This window comes from Lepisosteus oculatus, chromosome 15 (assembly GCF_040954835.1).
Source record: "Lepisosteus oculatus isolate fLepOcu1 chromosome 15, fLepOcu1.hap2, whole genome shotgun sequence".
NCBI lineage: Eukaryota > Metazoa > Chordata > Actinopteri > Semionotiformes > Lepisosteidae > Lepisosteus > Lepisosteus oculatus.
This window is the reverse complement of record NC_090710.1, coordinates 6,805,356-6,829,142: the sequence shown is the minus strand read 5'-3', so window position 1 is coordinate 6,829,142 and position 23,787 is coordinate 6,805,356. Positions and strand designations below refer to the sequence as shown.

Sequence of the window (23,787 nt, the reverse complement as noted above, 5' to 3'; positions counted from 1 at the left end):
TGTACAGTTATTGATAATAAAAAATGAAAACAAATGTAAAGTTATATACTGTACCATCTCTCATCTCAATCGGATTTTCCATGTTTATAAGAAGGCACAAGGACACACTATCACTGAAAAGTCCCACTTCAGTTCAATTAAAATAACTATTAAGGGGGCTAAATTCTTTTGTAAAATTTGCTTTGTGCTCCCACATGAAATGAACTGAACTCAATTTGGGAAAACAGAGCTCAAAGGAGCCAGGTGTGAATATGCCCTTGAAGGAAGAGTGTGCACAAAGATCAAAGTAAGTGAAGAAATACACTGGGGTCTTTAACAATATCTGGGAAGGCACACAAACCAAAACCAAAAAGAGAGCCTAGTTCTGTCTTTAGAGTTTTAGCTAACTTTGTTATTTTTCTTACACCAGGCTGGGCAGAGAGATGGTTTTGCAGCATACTGTACATAAATCAAAACAAGCAAATTAGAGGCCTTTCCTACAAATGAAGTTAGTAAGTTCAGGTCCAGCTTCATGCCTAAACAAAGGTTGAAATTATTTCTTTAAGCTCCTGATTTCTGGTTTTGTCTTAGCCCTTGTTATACAGCAAATCACAAATCAGCCTTTGTTAGTGTATCCTTTATCCCTGTGCTGATTGGTTCTGCACAGGTGTGTCTGTTCAGCTGGTGCTCATTTCCTTTTTGTGTGCCAGGTCCACACCAGCTGAGTGCTATATGGGGAAAGAGGATTAAAGGTCATCGAGTATTCCTAGCATTTATCTGGGACTCTTCTCCTGGTTTTGACATGTTCATCTCCTATTCATTTACAGTAGCAGATCAACCCTGGTCCTACAGTTGCTATAACTTGGCCACATTAAGAAGCAGACCTAAGCTGAGATCTGACCAGGGCCATTTTTCATTTTGGGAGTGTTCATTCTTGAGAAAAGATGTCCCTGATTTGGCCCAGAGCCAATCTAAAATGGGTGAAAATGACCTATGATTTTTTTCTTTCACTAATAATTCATGCTCTTCATGCTCTACTGTATTGACATGACCAGTTTCAAAACCTTACTACAGATAATTATTAAAATCTCATCAATCTTTGGTAACTGTACCACAAATTTCTTATGTATATCATATTGTGCATATTTGTATTGACTTTATGACAGACTGTGCATGCACTGTACATTTGTCTGCCCACTGTAGCCATTTGCTTCTCAGAGTTCCATGCTGACAACACCTCACACAAACGTGTTTGTGAAACATCAGCAAGTTGAGCTGTCATGGTCACTGAAGCTCCTGTGAAATGCTCTTCGGCTATCATCCTTCTTTCAAAGTCAGAGACTTCACCTCTTGCAGTCATGTTGTAATACACCACTGCTTAAGGAACTCGTAAGGTGAAGCCTTGTGCAGGTGGGGAACCAGCTGGCTAGAGAAACCAGGAGTACAGTGTAGGCAGTAAACACACCGCCACACACAGACATGAAGGCAAGAGAATTAGGCAAGCAGTTCAGAGCAGAGGTCAAGGGCAAAGCCAACTTCGTAATGCAGAAAGTACAAAGCACAAGGATGCAAAAGATGTGGTCAGGGTGAAGTGAGGGTCAGATCCAGAAAGACACTGTAGTAAACCTCAGGGAAAATCCACATATAAAGCAGGGGCCAAGCCAAGTCCACAGAAGACCATAATAAGCTCAGGAGTGACCCAGGAAGTCAAGACAAAGCGAGGTCAGGAATCAAAATGAAACACAAGCTAGGGATCATAGGACTGTAGACCTGAGAGTCTTAGAGACAAAACTGACAGAGCCCAGAGCACTTGACAATTGACAATTACTGTACATTTAAAAAAAGAGATTTAAATGATCCGATAAACACCTTTTTTTAAAAAAAAGAAATGTTTTCTGTACCTAACATACTGTAAGTAGAAATGTCACAGAAATATGCATGTGTGATACAATCAATAGTTCTGTTAAGCAGGCAACCTTTAACTGAAAGGTTAGTAAGCTTAAGGGTGACGTTTTGAAATTTCCTTTCAGCAATGGAAATCAAACTTTAAGGGAAGAAAAGGGCATGAGCAGACAGAAGTACAGTCTCCACAAGAAGGTTAAAGGCTCTTGCCAGGTCACATCTACTCTTTTATGCGCTTGTAATTCAATAGGACACACTGCAGCAAAGTATCCATGATTACTCAATATTATAGTTTATCTTCTGTGCATTTTTTTTTCTCTGCACATTTTTAAAAAAGACAAATGAGCTGAAATTAGTTATTGATCCTTAATATTCATGTTATCTTTTTGATTTTTTGACATTCCTTTGAATTTCCAAAGGAAGAGCGGATGTATATATCCACTCTTCTCTGCACTGATTCCAGACCAATAATATACTGCATTTTTGTGCTGACCAAAAGTGTGTACAGCATTTAAAATTACTGTAGGCCTAGCTAGCTGGTTACAAATTTTTAATATAATAGTCCGTGATAAAAATGTTGTACTTTTAATTACAGTATACTGTATATCCTTTCATTCTGTTCACCTTACACATATTGTTTAGAAGATGACAATTATTTGCCAGCATTTACCATTTAAATCTTTTCAATAGATAACTTCTTCAATCTTATTGATTTTATACTTTATGTTTCTGCTGGTCCATTTTGCTCTCTGCAGTTGTCCTCATGAAGTGTCATCTGGAAGTGGTTTGCCAAGTGTTGATTTTTGGCTGCCCTCAATCCTACTGCTAACTAGAGGATTCTCAAAAACAGTTTAGCTCTGTTTTTTCCCTTGCCACTTTGTTTAATAGACAGCTAATTGGTCTAAAATATTTTTCTGAATGAGTACTACTGTATGTTAGCAAATTTCTACACCACTGGTACTACCCCTGTCTTGAGAGACTATTGGAAGAGTTCTTTAATGGCCGATGAATAACATCACTTATTTTAATAACTTAAAATAATCACTTATTAAGTACAATCGGTGGAATACCATGAGGCCCTGGAAACCTGTTTGTTTTACATCCTGTTTCATTCTATTCTGTGCTAATATTATGTGATATAGAATTTTGGCTTGCTTATCCTCAGTCACTTACCAAATAGAAGAATAAAAAATTGACATTTCCCTTTCAATGTCTAAAGATTTCCTATTATTTTTGAGACTTGTTACTTCATAGTTTATTTTTTTTTCTTTTATAATACTGAAAAAATAATGTATCCATTATTTCAATATGCTTTTATGTCTCTCTTGGACTTTCTAATATCCTTATCTGCCTGTACTTACAATTAACAATTATCACTTACAATAAGAGTACTCATCTTCTTTAATTGGATTCTGGTTCTTTTAAATATTTTATAGAAATCTTTCTTAATATTTTTCTTATTAAATGTTTAATGTTTCTTATTAAACTTTTTGGGTTACAATTCTGTCTCATTCCTTCATAAGCTGCATTCCTGAAACAATACATACTGTATTAGTTTTGGACTCCACCTGCTCAAATAAACTTAAAAATGAACCATGTTATGATCACAGTTCCCTAATGGTTTTCTCACCTATGCTTGACTTACTCTATCTTTATTGTTTGAAAAAACTAGATCAATATTGAGTAAGAAAGCAATTGTTATTCATGTCTACTATTTCAGTTTCAGCTCCTGATGTTTTATTTTACAAACTGTTAGAATTGTTCACATCTTCCATTACAGCCACTTCTTGTTTTACAAATGTATTCCTGGTTTCATTATAGAAGAACGTACTGTATGAAAAATGATATCTGAATTCATGTGGTTGAAAGCCTTGAGACCCTTGATTTGTCTAGGTAACATTCTTGTGCGCGACAGCTCTTTGTAATGCTTTGTGCTATACCGTCACCTCTTCCATATTTCTTGTCTCTCTGGACCTCTGGGTGTCCAATAATGTTGAATTCTTCTGCATCATTCTACATTAGCCACATCCCTGTGATTCCAGTTACATCATAACAGCATGCTAATGCAGTAGAATCAATCTCTCACATTTTGTTCCTGGCATTTAGGCATAAGCTCTTTTTTGATGGTCTGTTGAAATTTTGTTTTTCCCTTGGGTTCTTTTTTTAACTCTATTCCCCGTTCCTTACAGATTTTGTTTGGATCCTCATCCTTTCTATTTTACTTTAATTTCTCTGTACATTGTAGATCCTAAATGCTGACGCCTGGTGCCCATGTCATTCAGGTATAATCCCCATCGTTATTGCCATAGAAAGATTTTCGGTGGTGGAGAAAGCCCATCTCTTCTTCAGCACACCCTGTCTTCAGATACGTGCTATGTTTATGGATATAAATTCTTGCAGAAGATCTTTTGAACATCCATGACAAATACAGAATTAGTAATTAGGATAGATTTTAATGGATGCAATAGAGGGGCCAGATGTGGAGAGAGTAATTGATGTGACTCGTCTAGCTGATGGCAATGGCAACCTAGGGACAGGGATAAGGCTGCATTAACCCCCCTCACTATTGTGAGGAAAGAGCCAGGAAACTGTTGAATAGGTGTACAATAGATAGGTGGGATGCGAGAGAGGTACGTAGGAGAGAGAAAGTGCATGACATTATAACCTGAACATCCTCCTGAACTTCCGTTTTCAGATTTTTTTATACTTAGATTTTTCTAACTAGATTATATTTTCATTTGCTTTCTTTATTCAACATTTTGTTTAACATTTTTTTATATAACATTTTGTATGCAATGTCAGAGGCAGAACTATATATTCATAAGCACTGTTACTGCTTGCTGGATAAGGAACAATAATTATTTTTTTGCAGTGCAACTTATTTTTGATGATTCACCTATCCTCTGTATCAGTCCTTTTTCATATATTATGTTAGGACCTCAGGAAGATCCAGGACTTGTAATATAGTTGAGTTAGATGTGGACAAGTCTATAACCTTTATAATTCATTTCATGGATTAAATCTACCGTTTTCCTTCAGTGCGTGTGCAATTAAGTAGAAATGGGACTGATCCTACTTTTGTAGCCAGTGAGTTCTGCCATTTAGGTTAATTACTAACAATTAGAACACAGCTAGTTGTTCTACTCATGTCAGTTTAGATAAATTGCTCTTTGTTGCTTCTTCACGTGAATTCCTTCCCTGGCAAAACAGGGATTCTGCAGGTCAATACAATATTTCTTCTTCCTTTGTGCTGTCATGCAACATTCTTTCTTGTCCTTGAAATCTACAGTACTATTTTCTTCTATTTACCTGTCTTTCCAATAGTGTTTAGAGAGAGTCACTGAGGTTGTGGTATAAGACAAGGAAATTAATTACTTCTCATACACACTACAATCTCGAGCGTGCTGTATAATCACAGAAATTATAGCACCTGTTCTGATGTTTTATAATTGTGCAATAATTTATGAATAAGGTCATGCTCAGGCAAAATAGGAACAGTTGGCTTTGACATATTCTTATAAGAAGAATATTCTCCCTAAGGCACTACCAAAATATTTAATAGACAGACAATTTCTAAAGAACTTTGCTTCATAAGAGTTATGTCTCTAACTACGCTATAGATTTTGAAGTGGTTTTTTTTCTCATAGTAATTTTTCATAAATTCTTAATGATTTTAAGATGAGATGATATCTTCACAATGATTTCCCAGCACAACCTTCAAAGTGAATTAAAATGTGAAATAGCCCTCATCTTTAAGAAGATGAGAACCTAAGAAATGTGAAAGTGAGAGGACACTATTCAGCCCACCTGTCTTGTTTGGTTTCTTGTAGCTCTTTTATCCCAGGATCTCATCCAGCCATATTTTGAAACAAGCCAGGGAATCAGCTTCAAATGTGTAAATATGTATACATTTCACCCTTTGTTGAAAAGGGTTGGTATAATCAATTTTTAAAATGTCCATGATATTTTTAAACAGACTAGGGTTTATATAATCAAAGAATATTAGGTTCTGGAAAGATTTACATTAAGGTTATAAGAATGTATTTTGGAATGGTAGCATATTCATTAAAACATCCAGTATTAATTTAAACACAATAAATCATGTTGAATCCCTGTTTTTGCTACAGTAACTATGCTGTACTGTTGTTGCTTTTAGATAATCTACCTAAATTTAATTATGAACACAGTTTTCAAACCAGACTCCAAATGAGTTTTGCTGCTGGTCCTGGAATTAGATTTCTGCAACCTACAGTGAGGCAATATGGTCTTACAGTCATTATCAATCTGTGATAAAGCAACATTCTGCTGGAGTTTGAGTTAAATACTTTTTTATATTTTGTTTTAAATTACCACCCAACATGTTACAGTAGGCACCTTATTAAGTACACTAAGAGTTCGAATCATAAAGCTTTGATTTCTGATTATGAGATTCCCCTCTCAAGTACAATCTAGAGTATTCCGAAAGACATACTGTACATTAGTTACAAGAAAGCTTCTTAATCCTGATAAGCTTCACAGCAAGAGCATACAGTAAGACACAAATCAAGGCTGCACCCTGGGGAGGATGTCACTTTATTTCTTGACACAAACAGGACATTTTAGAAACACCATGTCTTTGGGAGATGGGAGGAAACTGGAGCACCCAGAGAAAACTCATGCAGACTTATGAAGAACGTGTAAACTCCACACAGAAGATGCCTAGAATTTGAATCAGCCCAGGACCTAAAATGTTTGAGGAAGCAGTGGCAAGTGCCATACTACTAGTTTACGCTTCTAAAAACAACAGTAACTGATTTTTATTTTCAGTTAATTGTTCAAGTTTAGGGTGACACAGTGGCACAGTGGTTAGAATTGTCTCACAGCACTGTCTGGGGTGTAATCAGCATGAAGTTTTTAGCCCACCCTCCCCATGTCCAAAGTGCTGGTAGGCTAATTTTAAATACTGGTAGGCTAATTGGTTTCTGTGAAAACTGCCCCTAGTGTGAGTGTGCGTATCTGAATTTTTGTCTGTGTGTGTGTGTGCCCTGTGATGGACTGGCATCACATCCAGGGTGTATCCTACCTTGCGCCCGTTTCTTGCCGGGATAGGTTCCAGCTCACCCGTGTTCCTGTATTGGATAGAGCAGATAGACAATGGATGGTTGGATAGACATGATTAAAGTTTTTATGTTTTAGAAAAGCCAATTCCTGTTGCAATATCATCTTAAGATATAATAATCATCCAAAAACAGTTATTTTGGAATTGGTTACTTTCTGCTACTGTATGTCACAAAATATATTTGCCAAAGTATCTCTTATGCTTGGAAAAAGGGTTGTGAGCTTGAAAGCATCTTGAAAAAGCAGTGCTCTGATGCATTTCCCTAAAAGCTTTGAAAGTAATATGTTCTGACACCAAAAGTACTCATGCCTGACCTTTAGATGTTTGAATGTATTTGTAACACTTACAGCATGTGTTTATGTCCTAAAGATAGGCTAATGAAGTAGTGTCTATATATCCGCCTACTCAAGGAAAAGAGCTTGACTACAGCTGTAGCCAGCAGGGTGCTAATCACCACTTACAGTCTAGGCAGCGCAATTTCACAGAGTGAAAGAGTATGTTTATAACATGCTGGACACTTACCCCTGTATAGTCATTTTTCATTCAGAGATTTACACTGAAAAACAGCAAGACATTAAGATCCCTCTGTGGAACTTCAATATCCTAGCAACAAAGCTACCCATTAATTATCCAGAGTTTCTGCTGCCAGCCAGTGATTTCGTAAACCCCATGAGATTTTGATAAGGTAGAAGTGGGACCTAGTCGGAACATTATGTTACAGTGTCTGTTTAAACTCCAGTGAAGAGTCTATGATAAAATGTAAAGGAATGGAAAAACTGCTCAGTTACAGTAAACCATCATTTAATTTTTTGAAAAGTGTAAAGATTTTTACAACACTGCAGAGGAAGTGCAAACATTTGCTCATGACTGTACCTGCGATTCATAAACATGCCTTTTGGTGATATCTTTACCATCTTAGAACAAACCTGTATCCTTTGACTGAATACTTTTATGGCTTTTTGAAAGCTTTACCTTCTGCTTTTAGTTATGTGACCAAGAGTGCTCTATGTAATATGGTGAACAGTTAAAGGAACTGGAAAACTTGTAACACTTTTAAAGCAAACAATTCTAAATTTCACACTTTGATGTTTTGTTCCGTCAGGCGATAAAGAAACGTTATCATTAATTTGGCAAAACTTTACATTTTGACATCTCATTCCCTTTTCATATACAAATTCTGGTATTCATTTATAGCAGCTTTGCAGAGCAGGTTACATAAAGTACTCTGCTCAAGGGTACAGGGGAAGATTTGGACAAGAATCCACCAGCCACTACTCAAAGCATCCAGATCCTTAACCATTTCTCCATATCACCACCCTAGAAAACATTTATTTTACAGAAGGAACAAAATCTGTTACTCTAAAATTCAGAAATGGTGCTTAGAATGGTTGTCAAATGCATTTTGAAGAAATCAGTGATTGCTGTGACACTTCCTTTTTCTCAAAGTCCATCCATTGATTAATTCTGATCTCTTCATATGCAATTGTGCCCTATATTAACAGTTGGTAGCATGTTTTGCTGTTAATGTTCTTTTTTAGTATTCAGTAACTCCTGCTTATGACTACAGAGCTCCTCAGATAATCAAACCGTGGAGAGGCATCTTTAATGGTAAAAACCAACAATGTTGCTATTAAAGAGTAACACCTGATTACCCAATTGTTTATTTTTCATTGACTTATTCACTGCTTATTGTTTTTTAGCTCTTTAATCTTTGAGTCACAGGGAGCACTGCTTGCTGAAGCAGTAAATGAGCAGAGTTGCAACCTGGGGCTCTTGAAAATCTTTAACCGCCCTTTATTTGTGATATTCGTTAGTAATATAAGCTGAAGCACTTAGTCTATACTTAAAGGGTTGACAGGTGCTTAAAACAATTATTTAGATCCACTTCATCACCCTATGGTCCATCCATCCTCAAGACGGCAGCGTTTCCCAGGCACAAAAACAGCAAACAGCATCTCTCAAGTGCCATTATCCCAGTTATAAATACCAACATGTCATATGAAACTGCCACGTTTCTGTTCACCTGTTCTCAGTAATTACTTTTCTTTGGGTTTCAGATTTCCTACTTTTAAATTGAACAACCTTTATTTGCCAATTCTTTCCATTTTTTCACACCCTTAATGCATAATTCTCATACTTATTGTATTGAGTGACTGAAAAAATCAGTTTTGCTTACCCTATAAATTTAAGTTTTTGAAAAACTTTCCTCTGCTTACCCTGAAAGTCCCAGAAAGCTCACGTGTTATACAATACTTCAGTGTTAGAATGATTGTATAAAATTATGGTAAAGTTATTTTGTAGCACTGTGCTACAATAAGCCTATGCTGCTGAAACTATTAAGAGTTTGAACTTTGAAGGTTTCTTACTGTAGATGCTGATTAAATATGTGCAGTTTATGGGAGACTGGAACTCAGTGGTGTGCAGCAGAAGAGTATTTTCAGAAACACAAAATCAGGAAGAGAACTGTAGATAGCAGGGAGCAGCACTGGCAAATGAGACAGAAAATGCTGTGGTGGCCCAGAAAAATAGCCTGACATGGAGAGTGGAAAAGATGTGCCGATTGTTCGTTAGATATATTGGGTAAGAATGTATTCCAAGCTGAACTCCAGAAACAGAAGGAATCAGGTATGTACTGTATGTGGCTGGAAGAACTGGGAAGGGAAAGGGGGCCGACACCGACCAGTTGGAGGATAACCAAAAAAAGGTAAATGAGAGGAGGGGGGAACTGATTGCTGTAGCTACTTAGGGCCAAGGGCTAGGAACAGTGTGGGGATAAATGAGGAAGTCCAGCTCCAGTGCAGATGATGCTGTGTGCTCGCTCCTGGAGGGCGGTGCTGGAGTCAGCGATTGGGAACTCCTGCAGTGGACAGAGAAAAAAAGGACTGGGGAGAAAGGGAGAGACAAAACAACAGATAAAGAGTGGGACTTTAGACACAGTATAGGACGTTCAATGAGAAATGGAGAGAGAAGGGGGAAGAAAGGAAAACATAGCGGGCAAGAGCAGGAAGAGGAGAGGGAAGTGGGGGGTGGGGAACTGCCATAGGGACAGCTGTCACAGTTGCTTGGAATTTATGAAAGGCTTCTTGACATCAGGAGACCTAAAAGGAAAAAATAAAGACAGAATGGTGGGCACAGAGCTACTTGTTTGCAGTGGAGGGATAAAGTGGTAAGAAAACAACTTGATGAACATAATGAAAGGTCCCATAAGGTCCCAGCAATGCAAAGCAAAATGCAGAGTACTAGAAAAGATGTGTGTAGAACCATGTTCAGCCAGGATTATTTTATTTGCAGAGAAGTGTAAGTGAGATTAGAATTTGACCTTCACCTAAAAATTCTGTTCAATAACACGGTGTTTCAAAACAAAGCATGGGCCATGAAAGCATTCAAAGATTGAACATGTATTTTGTTCAAGAGATGTTACAAATACAGTATGGTTAATGACTGACACATCTGTTTAATTTAGCAAGACATGAGTCTTTTTACACAGACTGTTGGACAATAATGGCCATTTTGTAATCAAGGACAGATATATTTATACTCCGGTAAAGTCAAATTGTTTGTTGATTGATTTACGTTTACAGCTACAGTACATTCAGAATTTAGAGTTTTCTGTCTCTATGATATACAATTCCATTATACCCATTTTGAGGTCAAGGAGACATCCTTTCATTTAATGTTCCATTACTGTACTGGTAATGGTGTGTGTTCAAAAGCAATTTACAGTAGGACTCCTACACAGAAAGATTACAGTATAAAAGACACACAATTCCAAAATTGTTATATAGATTCGTATTGCATTGTTATATTTCCTTGAAAAGGTATGTTTCCTTGGTCAGATCTTATTTGATTGATTTCTAAACTGTAAGCCTTGCTGCAAATGTAAATTATACCGAAAGATTATACAGCACAACAGATAAGAGAAGAAAAGATAGAACAAAGGATGCGCAAAGAAATTAATGAAAATTAGGAAACATCAGGGATAGCTTTCCCCAGTCTTTTGAAAAAGATAATTTTCTGTCAGCAAGAAGAAATTTTGTTGAACTGCGAAAAATTAAACCTGACATTTCACTTATGCTTCTATAAGTTTGTCTTACAATGATGTACATACAGATGATTAATTACAAATTCTTATTAACGAGAGAGTCGGTGCAGTATTTTGAGATGTCCTGACACAAAAGACACCATATGAAATAAAATAATTATTAATAGCAGTTATAATACTAATCACCTCATTTTCTTGGGGATATCAATATGTGTGCAACAGGGGTTATGATATAATGAATTAATAAAGAATTATTTGATTAGATCAATCACCTGCTGCTGTGCGCAGACTGATTAAAGAGGTTTTTCAAATATCTTTACTTTACATGTAATGATCTTCAAAAGAGTTTAGAATAGAGAGTTACAGGTGATATGTTGTATTGAACTGGGTTAAATATATGAGGAAAACCCATTTGTCCACACCAAACTAATATTTCATTATAGAGATCTGTGTGCTCCTGAATCAGTGTATCATTTTAGTCACTTTTTGCAGATTCTGCCAGTTTATGACAGTTGTAAATTATAAATGCAAGTAAGAGATTTATTACTTACCCTGAAAAGTCAGAAATTCCTTAATATGTCCCTTACACAGGCAATGCAATTTTAATTTTTCAGATGGAGAGGGTGTCATTTAATAAATCGAACCATAAGGTTTAATCAATCTTTAAGCTCTGACGCTCATTCCAATTTTCAATTAAATGAAGCGGCACACTCCAAGTTCATCTGGGTTCTTAGGCTGAATGAATTTTGGAGCTTTTGCAATTAAAGGAATATATTTGAGGATTGATGAAAATGCAGACAATGGCCTAGTGGCTGGCTGAACGTGTCGTTTTTTAGAACGGTTCATTTCTTTATTTCCAGTTTAATGTCCTATCGGGTTTTGAGATGGTGTTTACCAAAATCACATAAAAAATGCACTTACAGTACTGTAAAGGGTCTAGAACAGGGTGCTGCGTCAAACATGAGAGCTGCAAATGAAGAAGCAGAGATTAATTACACACTGAAAATAAAAAAAACCCCGCAATGTTTCAGCTGTTGAACCTTTTTCATGTTATCACCTGAAGATTGAAGCCAATGTCTTTTGTATTGGTGGCATGGATGTACAGTATTAACTGTAGGAGGAATTCTGGTTATTTAACATTCAAAAGGTAAATTACTTACAGTATATCTAGTAACTATTTAGTGAAGGTAAATTTTAGCGTGCCTTTTGTGCTGCTCTGTAAAAATAGTGAAGAATGCATTTCACAGTACAGGCTCAAGCACTACATTTCATTAAGAATACCTAACGTTTAAAAAAATGGAGTTATAATTTCATTAATTTATCATTTAATTCGTTTATAGAATTTTTACGTTCGGCTTTATACAAATGCAAAGTATTACTGGACTTTTGGTTGGAAAAGTGTTTACTGCAAAAACGTAAAGAATACAGAAGAGAAGAGAGAATGCAAAAGGTCTGGGAAGCACAAGTTTACAATTAGAGCAGTGTGCTTGTAATTGTACCTTTTGTCAGTAAGCTACATACTGTACCTGAGAAAAAAGACTGCAAGGTGGAAAAGCACCTCTACCTACTGGATGCAAAGGATTGAGAAGGTATTAAGGAAGGACGTTTCCTGACTTATTGGTAGGGTGTATTCCTCTATGGGGAATTTTTGTTTTTTTTCTGTTTTTAGTTTCCTTTTTGTCATTACATAAAAATGAAAGCAAGAATTCTAACCATGTCCTTTCATTGAGAAGACTTACTTTATCCATTGACCAATCAAAGCTGGAACCGAGATATTGCACTTTTGAGTGATCCTTGTCGTACACACATGTACAGTACTGTAGCAATGATTAGTGTTATCTAAAAACAAAGCCTATGAAGGTTTCAAAAGGACCTAACAGTTTTTAAATGGTGTAAGACTGCAATAGGTGGAGACAAGATGGCATATGTTTGTTGAAGCTCCTTCCCCAGAAAGCTTTGTGAAATCACTTGCAATCCTCAGTCACCTGACCAATTAGATGGTTTGTTTTCCTTGCACTTTAAATAAAGAACATTGCACTGTTTTATTGTGCCTTACAACTACATTTGTGTGCCTGTTTTGCTTAGTCCCATTGATTTTCAGATCCCCTTAGAGTACTCCTTCTCAGAGTGAGCCACAGTGGTCATTATAAATTCTACCTAATGTATTTCATGGACACCTTTGAATCGCAAAATGTTCATGAAAACAGTAATGGATCTCCAATGTTCATTTTTCCTGAAATAAAAATGATTTAATCAAATATTAATACCTGATTTAAAATTTGATTAATTAAATAATGTTTGTTTTATTATCATTTGTATCACTCATTTCACCTTGTTACTAATGTATAATCAAGTCTTTGCTTAGCAGTTTTCCCTGCTTTAATGTGATTCATTGGAGTGCAGCTAACCAGAGGGCAGCATATTGAGGAGTATCTTATAGGTCACATTGGAGCCGAGCTCAATGTCCAGCTCCCTTTTGATGTACTGAGTGCAGAACTATTCTACTTTGCTTATGTATAAATTCTGAGGATTAAAGATTGTTACTGTGCTTTTGAGAACAAGCTCTTCTTAAACGGGGGTAATATGTTAAGAAGGAGTCGCATAGTGTACATTATAAATATACATAAATGCTGCCATTGGGGAATTTGCACTTTAGCGGAAAGTTAATTAGCATTAAGGTATATTGTGGCATACAGTGATTTTACTCCTGGATGGGAGCAGTAATTGATTGGCTAGATTAATTTAGAACTCTTTAAAATATGCAAGAGTTTATGGGTTTCATCATTTGCTTCTTTGGAAGGGCATAATGTGGTTGTCATTCTAATTTTATCATCATGTATTTCCTGAATTCTAAATGTAAATTACAGTTCTTGATGAATTCTTCAGAGTTTTTCAGAAATCCATTGTTACTTATGAAACATTCTTGACCGCCTACAAGGGATTATAATACTGAAGCTGTCAAATTATGTCAATGATGAGAGGCACCTGGCAATGGGCAAGTTAAATACAGTATGCACAGTACATGTGCTGGAATAGCTAGTATAACATTTTTGTATTGACTGGTCATGCACAGTTTTCCTTGAGTTGACATTTTTAAAGATTCTACTCAATCTTAATAAAAAGATTGCTGATACAGATGGTTTTATCTCACTCAAACTAAGCTACACCTGAAGAAGGCTCCATGGCCGAAACGTTGTGTTTTTTCTCTCTTCTTTTTTTCAGCATGGAATAAACCTATTACTTGATCCTATATTAAGAAAAGTCAGTTATGATAACAGAGAGTGGAGGCTTTGAGTAAATTACTGATGTATACAGTACATTGTAACTCCTGATTGTCACTACACTGTCAAACACTTTCATGTTGTGTACAAATGCAGTGCAAAATATAGATATCGTATATAGAAAATAATATTAATTGTCTGTTCATTATGTTGAAAAATATTTATGGTGTTTCATTATAGAAAAGATACAGTATTGCTTCTCTTGAATCTGTCCAGAAAAGAACAATCAGATACAGTACATTCCAGGGTTTTAGGCAGTGGTTCTGGTGCTGGTGAGCCTGTTGGTTTTTGTTCTAGCTGAGACCATCAATTACACAATCATTAACTTAACCCTTCACTTAGTTTGAACTGTTTGTTCACAGCTCTTGAATATACTGTATTGGTGCTTTAACTGTTGTATTTTATAAGTGAACTAAAATCTTTACTAAAATCTTTACTTTACTGAAGTGCTCATTTTGAGTAATGAGCATAGACCTTAAGAAAAATCCCATATGTGACAAAGAAAATAATTACTTGAATTGACTACTCAGGTTTGAAAAAATAACAGAATACTCCTTTCATGGGATTAAATTTGGCACTCATGCTTTGGAGATACTTTTAATTAGTTGCTGATTAACACTTATAAACACGAAACCTGACTTCTTATTCAAATAATTACTTTAATTAAACTGTTAAGGTCATAGTTAGAATAAAGCCTGATGGACTGAAAACCAATGACAGTTCATTTTTAAGCAAGCACCCACTGAGTGCTTTTCATTATTTAGTTTTGTGTTCCTGTCTATAAAAATCATATTAACTATGCGTAACCTCTATCATGGCCTCCTACAGAAATGTTTAGCCATTTTGTTTTAAGATAACAGTTATTCTTGAGAAATATGTGTTTTATTATATGAAAATCAGCCTTTTAGCTTAGTGGATATAAGCAAATGATCTTAATTATGAGGAATACCAGTAAATGAACCAATTAGTTTTCATTGAAAGTTAATTATACATGAGTAGCAAATCCAGTACATTTACCAATGTGTTTTTATTTTAATTTCTTTGAATTAAAGATAAATGTCTTGGTTAATAAATGGTTTCAAGATAGATAGATAAGACTTTATTGATCACGAAGGGAAATTGATGATAAGCATTTTAGCTGGTAGGACGCTGAGCGAATACAAGCTAATAGAATTTCTATTCACTCAAACTAAGCTGTATCAGTAACTATTGAAGTTGTTGTAATAGTAGAGAACACTAGAGGAATTCAGTCATTGTCTTGGGGGTATGTCTGCAGCTTCTAGATCTCTAGAAAACAGCAGCATCAAACAGACCCAGACAAAGCTCTAAAACTGGCCCAGTTTAGTCAATTATGACCTGATTGACATTGTTAAAAGATGAGCTTAAATGATAACTGTTGTTGATATTCATTACATACATACTGTACTGTAGTACAGTAATTCCTAATTGTAAAGAAGATGTCTAAGAGTTTTGCAAAGCAGCAGACTTTCATTATATAGCCATTCAAAAGTAAAAGAATGAAAAATCAGTCATGCCTAACATCCCAAAAATATATGGATTAGTTTTCAGTATCTCACTCTTTTACTCTTTGCATCTGACTGAAAGTGATTTATGTGGTGAAGAAAATAATGACCACCATCATTCTATTTATAAATTATTTTCTCTGGAAGCCAATGTTTGCTTGTGAAAATGGGGTTGAAACCTTGTCTCTGTCTTTGTGAAGATAATGTACAGTATGCTGCAGGATCACAAATACAAAATGTAAAGAGACACTTCCTCAAGAGTGTAAAAATTCACCTGCATGTGATGTTTTTTCCCTCATGCTCCTGATATTTTTGAATTACTTTTGCATTAAATATTTATCAAGATCAGACCAAGGAGTTCCCACAGTGAGCCCATGACACTTTTCATATTATGTTGCTGAAATAAACTGTTTTCACACTTCTCCTGAAAGTTGCCAGCCTCAGGAGGTGAAATTGTTTGTAGGACAGTAGTTGTAATGGAAACAAGTGAAATATTCTGTGAAATGTCAGAGAACCCCAGGAAGCACCAAAATTAAAAAAAATATATATCAGGACCCAGGTGACAGTGGCACAGTGGTTTGCAAGTCTGCCTCATAGCACTGGGGCCCTGGTTTCAGTTCCAGACCTTAGGGTACTATTTATGTAGAGTTTTTATGTTTTCCACATTTTCAAGTGGGTTTCCTCTGGGTGCTCCGGTTTCCTCCAACAGTCCAAAGACATACGTTCATTGGATTCTAGGAAAATTACCCCTGATTGTGAGTGTGTTTGTCAGTGTTTGTATCTGTGTGTGCTCTGCAATGGACCTGGAATCCTATCTGCCTCATCTTGATAGAGTATTTAACAAATGGATGGATAAAATGTAACCTGCTTCAGAAGTCAGATAGAAGAGAAAATGATTAATATATAGGTAGAATAAACAACTAGACAGGACAGAAAAGAATAAAAAATAATGTATATCAGTGACAGTTATTCGTGCATCAGGAAATTGGCTATTAAGACATTTAGAGTTGGCATTCAGGTTTGTCTGAATTCCTTCCAAGCTTTAACCTGCTGTGTTTCAGGTGCATTTATGTATGTATAATTCCAAATATGCTACAATGTGTTAAAAAAACAGAATATACTGTGTTACATTTTTTCATGTTCATTTCCTAATGCTGTTCAGGAGCAGTCAGAGATGTTCCAGGTCCTGCTCTAATGGAGGGTTATTTTATGAAATGCAAAAAAGAAGTGTTTATTAGTAAACTGTAAAAGAAATAAAAAAAATCCAAATGTTTCAGGTCTAATATTAAAGGCTTACAGCTGTCCACTTATTTTTTTTAGGAACTTCTACTACATCACTATGCTGAGAGACCCAGTATCCCGATACTTAAGTGAATGGAAGCATGTCCAGAGAGGGGCTACGTGGAAGACTTCTCTGCACATGTGTGATGGAAGGTCCCCCACACAGGATGAGCTGCCCACCTGCTACATAGGGGATGACTGGTCTGGAGTGACGCTGCTGGAATTCATGGATTGTGCCTACAACCTAGCCAACAACCGACAGGTTCGCATGCTGGCAGACCTCAGCCTGGTGGGGTGCTACAACCTCTCGTCCATGAACGAGAGCGAGCGGAATGACATTCTGCTGCGTAGCGCCAAAAACAACCTCAAAAACATGGCCTTCTTTGGGCTGACGGAGTACCAGCGCAAGACGCAGTACCTCTTCGAGAGGACATTCAACCTGCAGTTCATCTCGCCCTTCACGCAGATCAACAGCACCCGGGCCGCCAACGTCGATATCAGTGAGGCCACACGGAGACGCATAGAGGAGCTGAACTTCCTGGACATGCAGCTGTACGAGTATGCCAAGGACCTTTTCCTGCAGCGCTTCCAGTTCACCCGGCAGCGGGAGCACCAGGAGGAGAGGCAGAAAAGGAGAGAGGAACGCCGACTGCTCCGGGAACAGAAAGCATACCTTTCAAGGCAGCGGGAGGAAGAGGTCACCACAGAGGACTACACCAGTCAAGTAGCTAGGTGGTGATGGAATTTACCTAAAAAACTTGATTGGATTAGAGTTTTTTTTTAGTTTAAGTGTGACATTTTACTGAGTTTCATCATTTGAGATATAAATAATAAAACTGCCAAGTCTGTGAGCCACACAGCTTACCCTGCCTTGGAGTGCTCTTTTGCTGTCTTAAACTTTAAAATGGATGTATTTATTTTCTTCTTAATCCTTCCCCATGCTTTCTATTGTGATTATTTACAGTACTTAATATGTATATTGTGGGGACTGCGTGTGGAGAGTACAGTAAATGAAGCTTAAAAGCAAATTTACCAAGTTCCAGCAGAGGGTACGGATTATCATTGTTAGAGATTCAAGGACTCTGGGTGAAGATAGATCAGCATGTGAGCAATTCCTTTGACAGCATAGCACTAGCTCAATATTTAATTTAAAAAAATCTGTGTATGTGACTTCAGTGCATTTAAGAAGTGTAATTACTGTATGAATGAGTGTGATGTCACACACGTAGTATTGCTGATAAATACAATTTGCCTTTAAAGTTTTTTGTAGATTAAAGATGATTGGATCAGCAGTACAGTACTATGGCAGATGATACCATAGTTCCCTTGCATCCTTTAACACAGTATCTCTACTGCAGCCCTTGAAAATCATGTTTTTCAAAACAAGAATACACATTTTCTTACTTTATGATATAATAGGAAAGAAAATGTTAAGACAAGTGACATCTAGAGAGTGTAAAAAAATACGTACACAAGGAGAAAATTATATTTAGCCAAACTAAGATAGTAATGTTCTGTAATATCCTTAAACAAAAACATAATTAGGTGGTGTAAGTAGTTCCATGATAAGTTATGAATAAATGTTTTGGAATTGAAAAGAGCCCTCGTATTTGCTGTTTTTTAACTTTTTTTTAATTCCCCTCCCTCCCCCCCAAAAAAAAAAATAACCACCTCACGCCAGCCTCCCTCATAGGAACCCCTCTGTACTGTACTGTATGTTTCTAGCTGAGGACCTCTAAAATATGGTCAAACAGCTACAGTATGATGGAAGCCCCTGTGTCAGTAGCAGCACTCCAATCCTCCACAGTCCTCCCACTGGCAATACGGATCTTAAAAGTCAAAAGTTCCACATAAATAATGTCACAACCAACAAGGATCCAGTGATCCTAAAAAATGGTCAAACAGCTCGTAGGAAATTCATGAAGTCACAGTGTTGTTCAGCAAAGGTTAGAAATTTGATTAAATTTGTTACAAAAAAGCAATTTTCCACACAACACCCAAGAAGATACCCACAAAGTACATCCTTTTGTGCTCTGAATTCAGTCATCCTAAGGAAGGTTTTATAATCTGAGTATAACCCCTGCCACTTTCTATTATTACCATAAAAGGGTGTTGAGAAGTGATTGCTGTACCTGTACAGTATACAGTATGCATTATACAAGGATTTTTCTTCACATGTCACAATGCCTATTTTTGACAAGGACATCCCCAATTTCCAGTTATCCCCAAAATGTCACATACAACAGATGGCTGTCTCCATACGTTTAGAATGAATCCCAGTTTCTACAGCTGCAATGGAAACACTTGTGCAGCAAGGCTTTAACTGTGTCAGCAGCTGTACAGCAAGCCTTCACCTGCTCCCTCACTAACACCACAGATCCTAGCAGGCAGAATTTAAAGATACACGAGGATCCAACTCTGCCAGGAAAGGGGACGCAGAGGTCACCAACACTGTGCCAGAGTCATACTGTAACAGCAGTGAGGCAGCTCTATTGATCCCCCTTTAAAATGCACAGAGTGGAGACATTATCAGCAAGATTGCTTAATGTAAGCAGAAATTACCCTTACATTTGGAACAATGGACAAATAGGAATTCAACCATTTCTGGATGCTCCCCAAGCATGTGTACAAATGTGCTCACAAACCCCTGCCCCCACCTCCCCGAAATGAAACGTATTCAGTGAACTAGAAAACTCTCTTCATGAAATGCCATCCGCAAGGGGTCAAATACAGTCTGCATCTGCAGATGCTTATAAGAAATCCAGTTAAGAGTAAAGATCTGGAATCAGAATCAGAACAAAAGATGAAGTTCATGCTAATTTTGGAAATCCAATGGTGTCCAGTGCCTGAGAAAATATACAAACAGTATGTATTTTGTTCCAGGGCTTACAGCTGTCTAATTGTTTCTACTACATCACCATGCTGAGTATATCATGAAACGTAATGCTGCCCACTGTGTTTGCTTTATTCAGACCCTGCACAATTCCACAGAACACAAATGTCGTCTATCATAATAAATTATACTCTGTATTTAGATAAGAAGGTACTTTCAATAAAAGGCCACTAGGGGTTTTCCCAAATAGATGATATCAAGGAGCTACTGTAACAATTTGATTGCATATATGTTTGTCTTTAAGATTTTTGTATGCTTTTCTTGGTCATAAACACTATTATAAAGTCAAATCATGAACAGTACAGGTATGAGACTTAGGAATCCTTTACTGTAATGCAACAACAGTCCTGATCAGAATCATTAATTACCCAGCCCCTTCAAATCTTTATAATGTGTTAGTTTTAAGAATTTAAAATCTTGTACATTTTCTAACATCTTGGGAGTTGTTGTTTTTTTAACCACCATCTGTCTGTATTAAAATATGAAGTCAATCAAGGACATATACGAAACAGCAAAGGAAGATTGCCCAGTCAAGCAAATCAGTCTGAGTTTTATTCCATTCAGTATAAAACTGATGACATCAGGTTTTCACATCTCAAAAAGAAAGATCTTACATTTTAAAAATTGTTGCATTTTTAATCTATTGAGTTTGTTGACATGTCAGAACAACAGAAAATCTGTTTATTTTAAAGTAAAACTCTTAAGAATTTATTGGCATGAATAATGTATCTAAACTTTCACGGTTGAAGAAATATTTTAACTTGGGTTTGGTTCACCCTGTTAACAGTGAATTCACCCTGGGTATCAGCATACTATATATCCTAGAGCTCAAAGTTAATTAATTGTGATTTATACATTCCCTCAAAAAAATATTTTAAACATTCTTTACATATTACTTATTGAATTGATTTTTTTTTAAAGGAATATTTTCAACCAAAATGTAGCCTTTATTTTGTTTTGTGCTTTTGTTGTACTAATACATAAAGTAGAATTCCAAAAAATAGCAAACTCAGCAAATATTTCAATTCAAGGTTGCCTGTATCATCCTGAGCTGTTCTATGTTTCATCCTGTGAAAGGGCTTACGAACAAATGGAACACAAATCCTCTCTGAAAAAGAGATGCCTTGTATAAAGTTGTTCTCTTATAACTTTAATTAATAAAAAGACCATATAAACCCTGTAAAACTACCATTTGATAAAAAATGTACCTGTATGATCTCTGTTAATTTTGCCTTTAAACATGATTAATAACAATAACAATAATAATAAATAAATATTGATTTATTTTAAGTACAGCAGGTAGCTGGGTGAGCATGCGTAGGCTACAAAATAACGAATAAAGGTTTATTCCATGCTGAAAAGAAAAGAGACACAACGTTTCGGCTGTAGAGCCTTCTTCCCAACACCTTTTTTTCTTATATTTCTTATCTTTTCAGCATAGAATAAACCTTTACTTGTTCCTTAATTATTTTATCTTAATGTCCTATTGGATCATTCATTATATGGTATATTCTATATCTTTTATGAATAAATGAGCCTTGATGCAGTATGCAAAGATACCTTGAAGCACAGGAAAACTGTAGCAAAACAAAGTTCTGAATCTAATCAAACTCACACTTTACACACAGACCTATTTAAACCTATGTTTCTATAGTTTGTTTATTAATTATAACAAAGGCATCTAGAAACAAATGTTACCTGAAACTAAGCAGGAGAGAAACAATAATAACCTTAATACTTCTAAAGGAATGTATCTAGTGGAATACTGTGAACTAATTTTGACATTTCCAATAACCTGTGATAATTAAAGATAATTCAAAATCATTCAGAAATAAAAATATAAACAAAGCTCTGTGATCCAGTGACTGGCCACACACTTGTATTATTGTTTTTGAGGGGTGATGGAATTATTGTTTATAATAGTTCAAACGAGCTCCACTATCTCGAGTTAATTCATTTTGAATATCAACTAATCAGTGCAGATCTGGTGTCTCCTGCAAGAGAGTATCATTTTGAGAATATATGGTACAGTAGGAGTCTCCTGGTGGGCCTTGTATCTGCTTATTTTTCTTCCAACCTGAGTACTCAATTAAACAATTAGCCTACTTTTTCCATTAATTATACATATACAGGCTATTACCTATGGTTTTCTTACAGTTAACAGTTAATGACTCAAAATACTCAATTAAATGTACTGTTACTTCTAAAGAATCAGAGCCAACTTACAAGTATTATACTTAAGCGGTTAATTAAAGAATTACACAATCTATGAACTGAACTGAGAGCTCAGGTTTGAACAAAATTGAGATGACACTAGACCCTCCGATAACTTACAATCCTGATCTGAAGGTTTTTTTTTAACTCACCTATTATGATATTTTACATTTAATAAACATATATTACAAACACGGTTTCTGTATAAATTAAAATATAAGAAACTGAGTGTCCAATTACCTTTTGTGTCTGTAAATAAAGCTGCACAGTGAATATGTAAAGAACAAAAAGTTTTATGGAAAAGTAAATGTAACTTTGTGATCAGGGGTAATTTGTAACTATGGAGTTTTCACTAATCATGTGCCCATTTTCATCATAGATTTTAATTTTACCTACTGTGGTAAAAAAAAAAAATCTCAATGCCTATTCACTGTTTATACTGTTAGCATGCACGCAAAAAATAAATTGGCTAAAATTGAGCAATATTTAAAATGCTAAATGTCACATTCCTCAAGTGCTCAATATTCTCACCATCACAGACTTCTCTTTTGCTTATCGAAAACATGGCTGTAGAGTCTCTGAGGTATAAACCACTACTTTGCAATCCGAAGGACCAATTATACTTACTTTGCGCAATAGGACATTTGAATGAAAAGAGGAAAATCAGAAAAAACGCCTATAGTTCTGTTATTAATAATGACTATGGTCTTTGGCTGTTAAAGTACTGTTTTAATGTATAAAATTGTATGTTCCCACTTAAATTATTGCAATGTAAAAAAAGGGAGTCTTGATGCCATTTGACGTTGCTAATTTTATCAGTGTCTTTATTTCTGTTAGATCTGCAAATGCTGATTGAATACTATTAAAAAAGTTAGAAATAAATGACTAAAAGAAATAGACTGACTGTCTCTTTTAATTTGCATCGATTTAAATTGTGATAAGCCTGTCTTCACATTTGATAAGAAATACTCAGGCAGTTTGAGGAAATAAAATGTAAAATTGATTTTAAAACCTTTGCATGGCCACTACAGGCAAGCATCTACAGGTCTTGTTATTTGTAATTAACAAATAGGTCTTTCCTAGTTGTAATTAATTGTAAACTTAAAAACATGTAGTAATTGTAGTAGTAGCTGTCTCTTTGCTGATCACGGACCATAACCTTAGTTTAGTATATTCTAATGCTGTAAGGTAGTTCAGACTGTGTCTATTCTTGCCAGCTCTATCATTATAGAAGCAACACTTCTGACTTTGGAAAGACAATACAATACAAAAATACAGAAGGAATAATGTTTTCTATCCCCACTCATTGTTAGAGTATTTTTAATGTCTTACTGTCATCTGCAGTGGTTGTGCCAAATGTGGCAAAAAGTGCCAAAAGTTAAAAAATAGAAATGCTTCTTAGTTGTTAAATCTACAGTAAATAACTATTTAGCAATAAGAAAAGGAAATTCACTTTTGACTGGTCAGCAACTCACCTCCCTGTTTTCCCTTTCTTCAGATAATGAAAAAAAGAGAGGAAGAAAACTGACACACTCCAATAAATAAATAAGCTGTAAGAAATATTGTGTATACCT

The 23,787-nt window shown here is 35.9% G+C and overlaps 1 protein-coding gene across 1 annotated transcript in view; it reads left to right on the top strand.

Annotated features, from left to right (window-relative positions):
- The window catches only part of hs6st3b (heparan sulfate 6-O-sulfotransferase 3b), a 157,041-nt gene extending 133,989 nt beyond the window's left edge, over positions 1 to 23,052 (top strand). The window contains exon 2 of the mRNA XM_015363635.2: positions 17,146 to 23,052. Within this exon, the coding sequence (XP_015219121.1) occupies positions 17,146 to 17,845 (700 nt within the window). The 3' untranslated portion in view covers positions 17,846 to 23,052. The remainder of the gene's footprint in view (positions 1 to 17,145) is intronic.
- Positions 23,053 to 23,787: the final 735 nt, after the last annotated feature.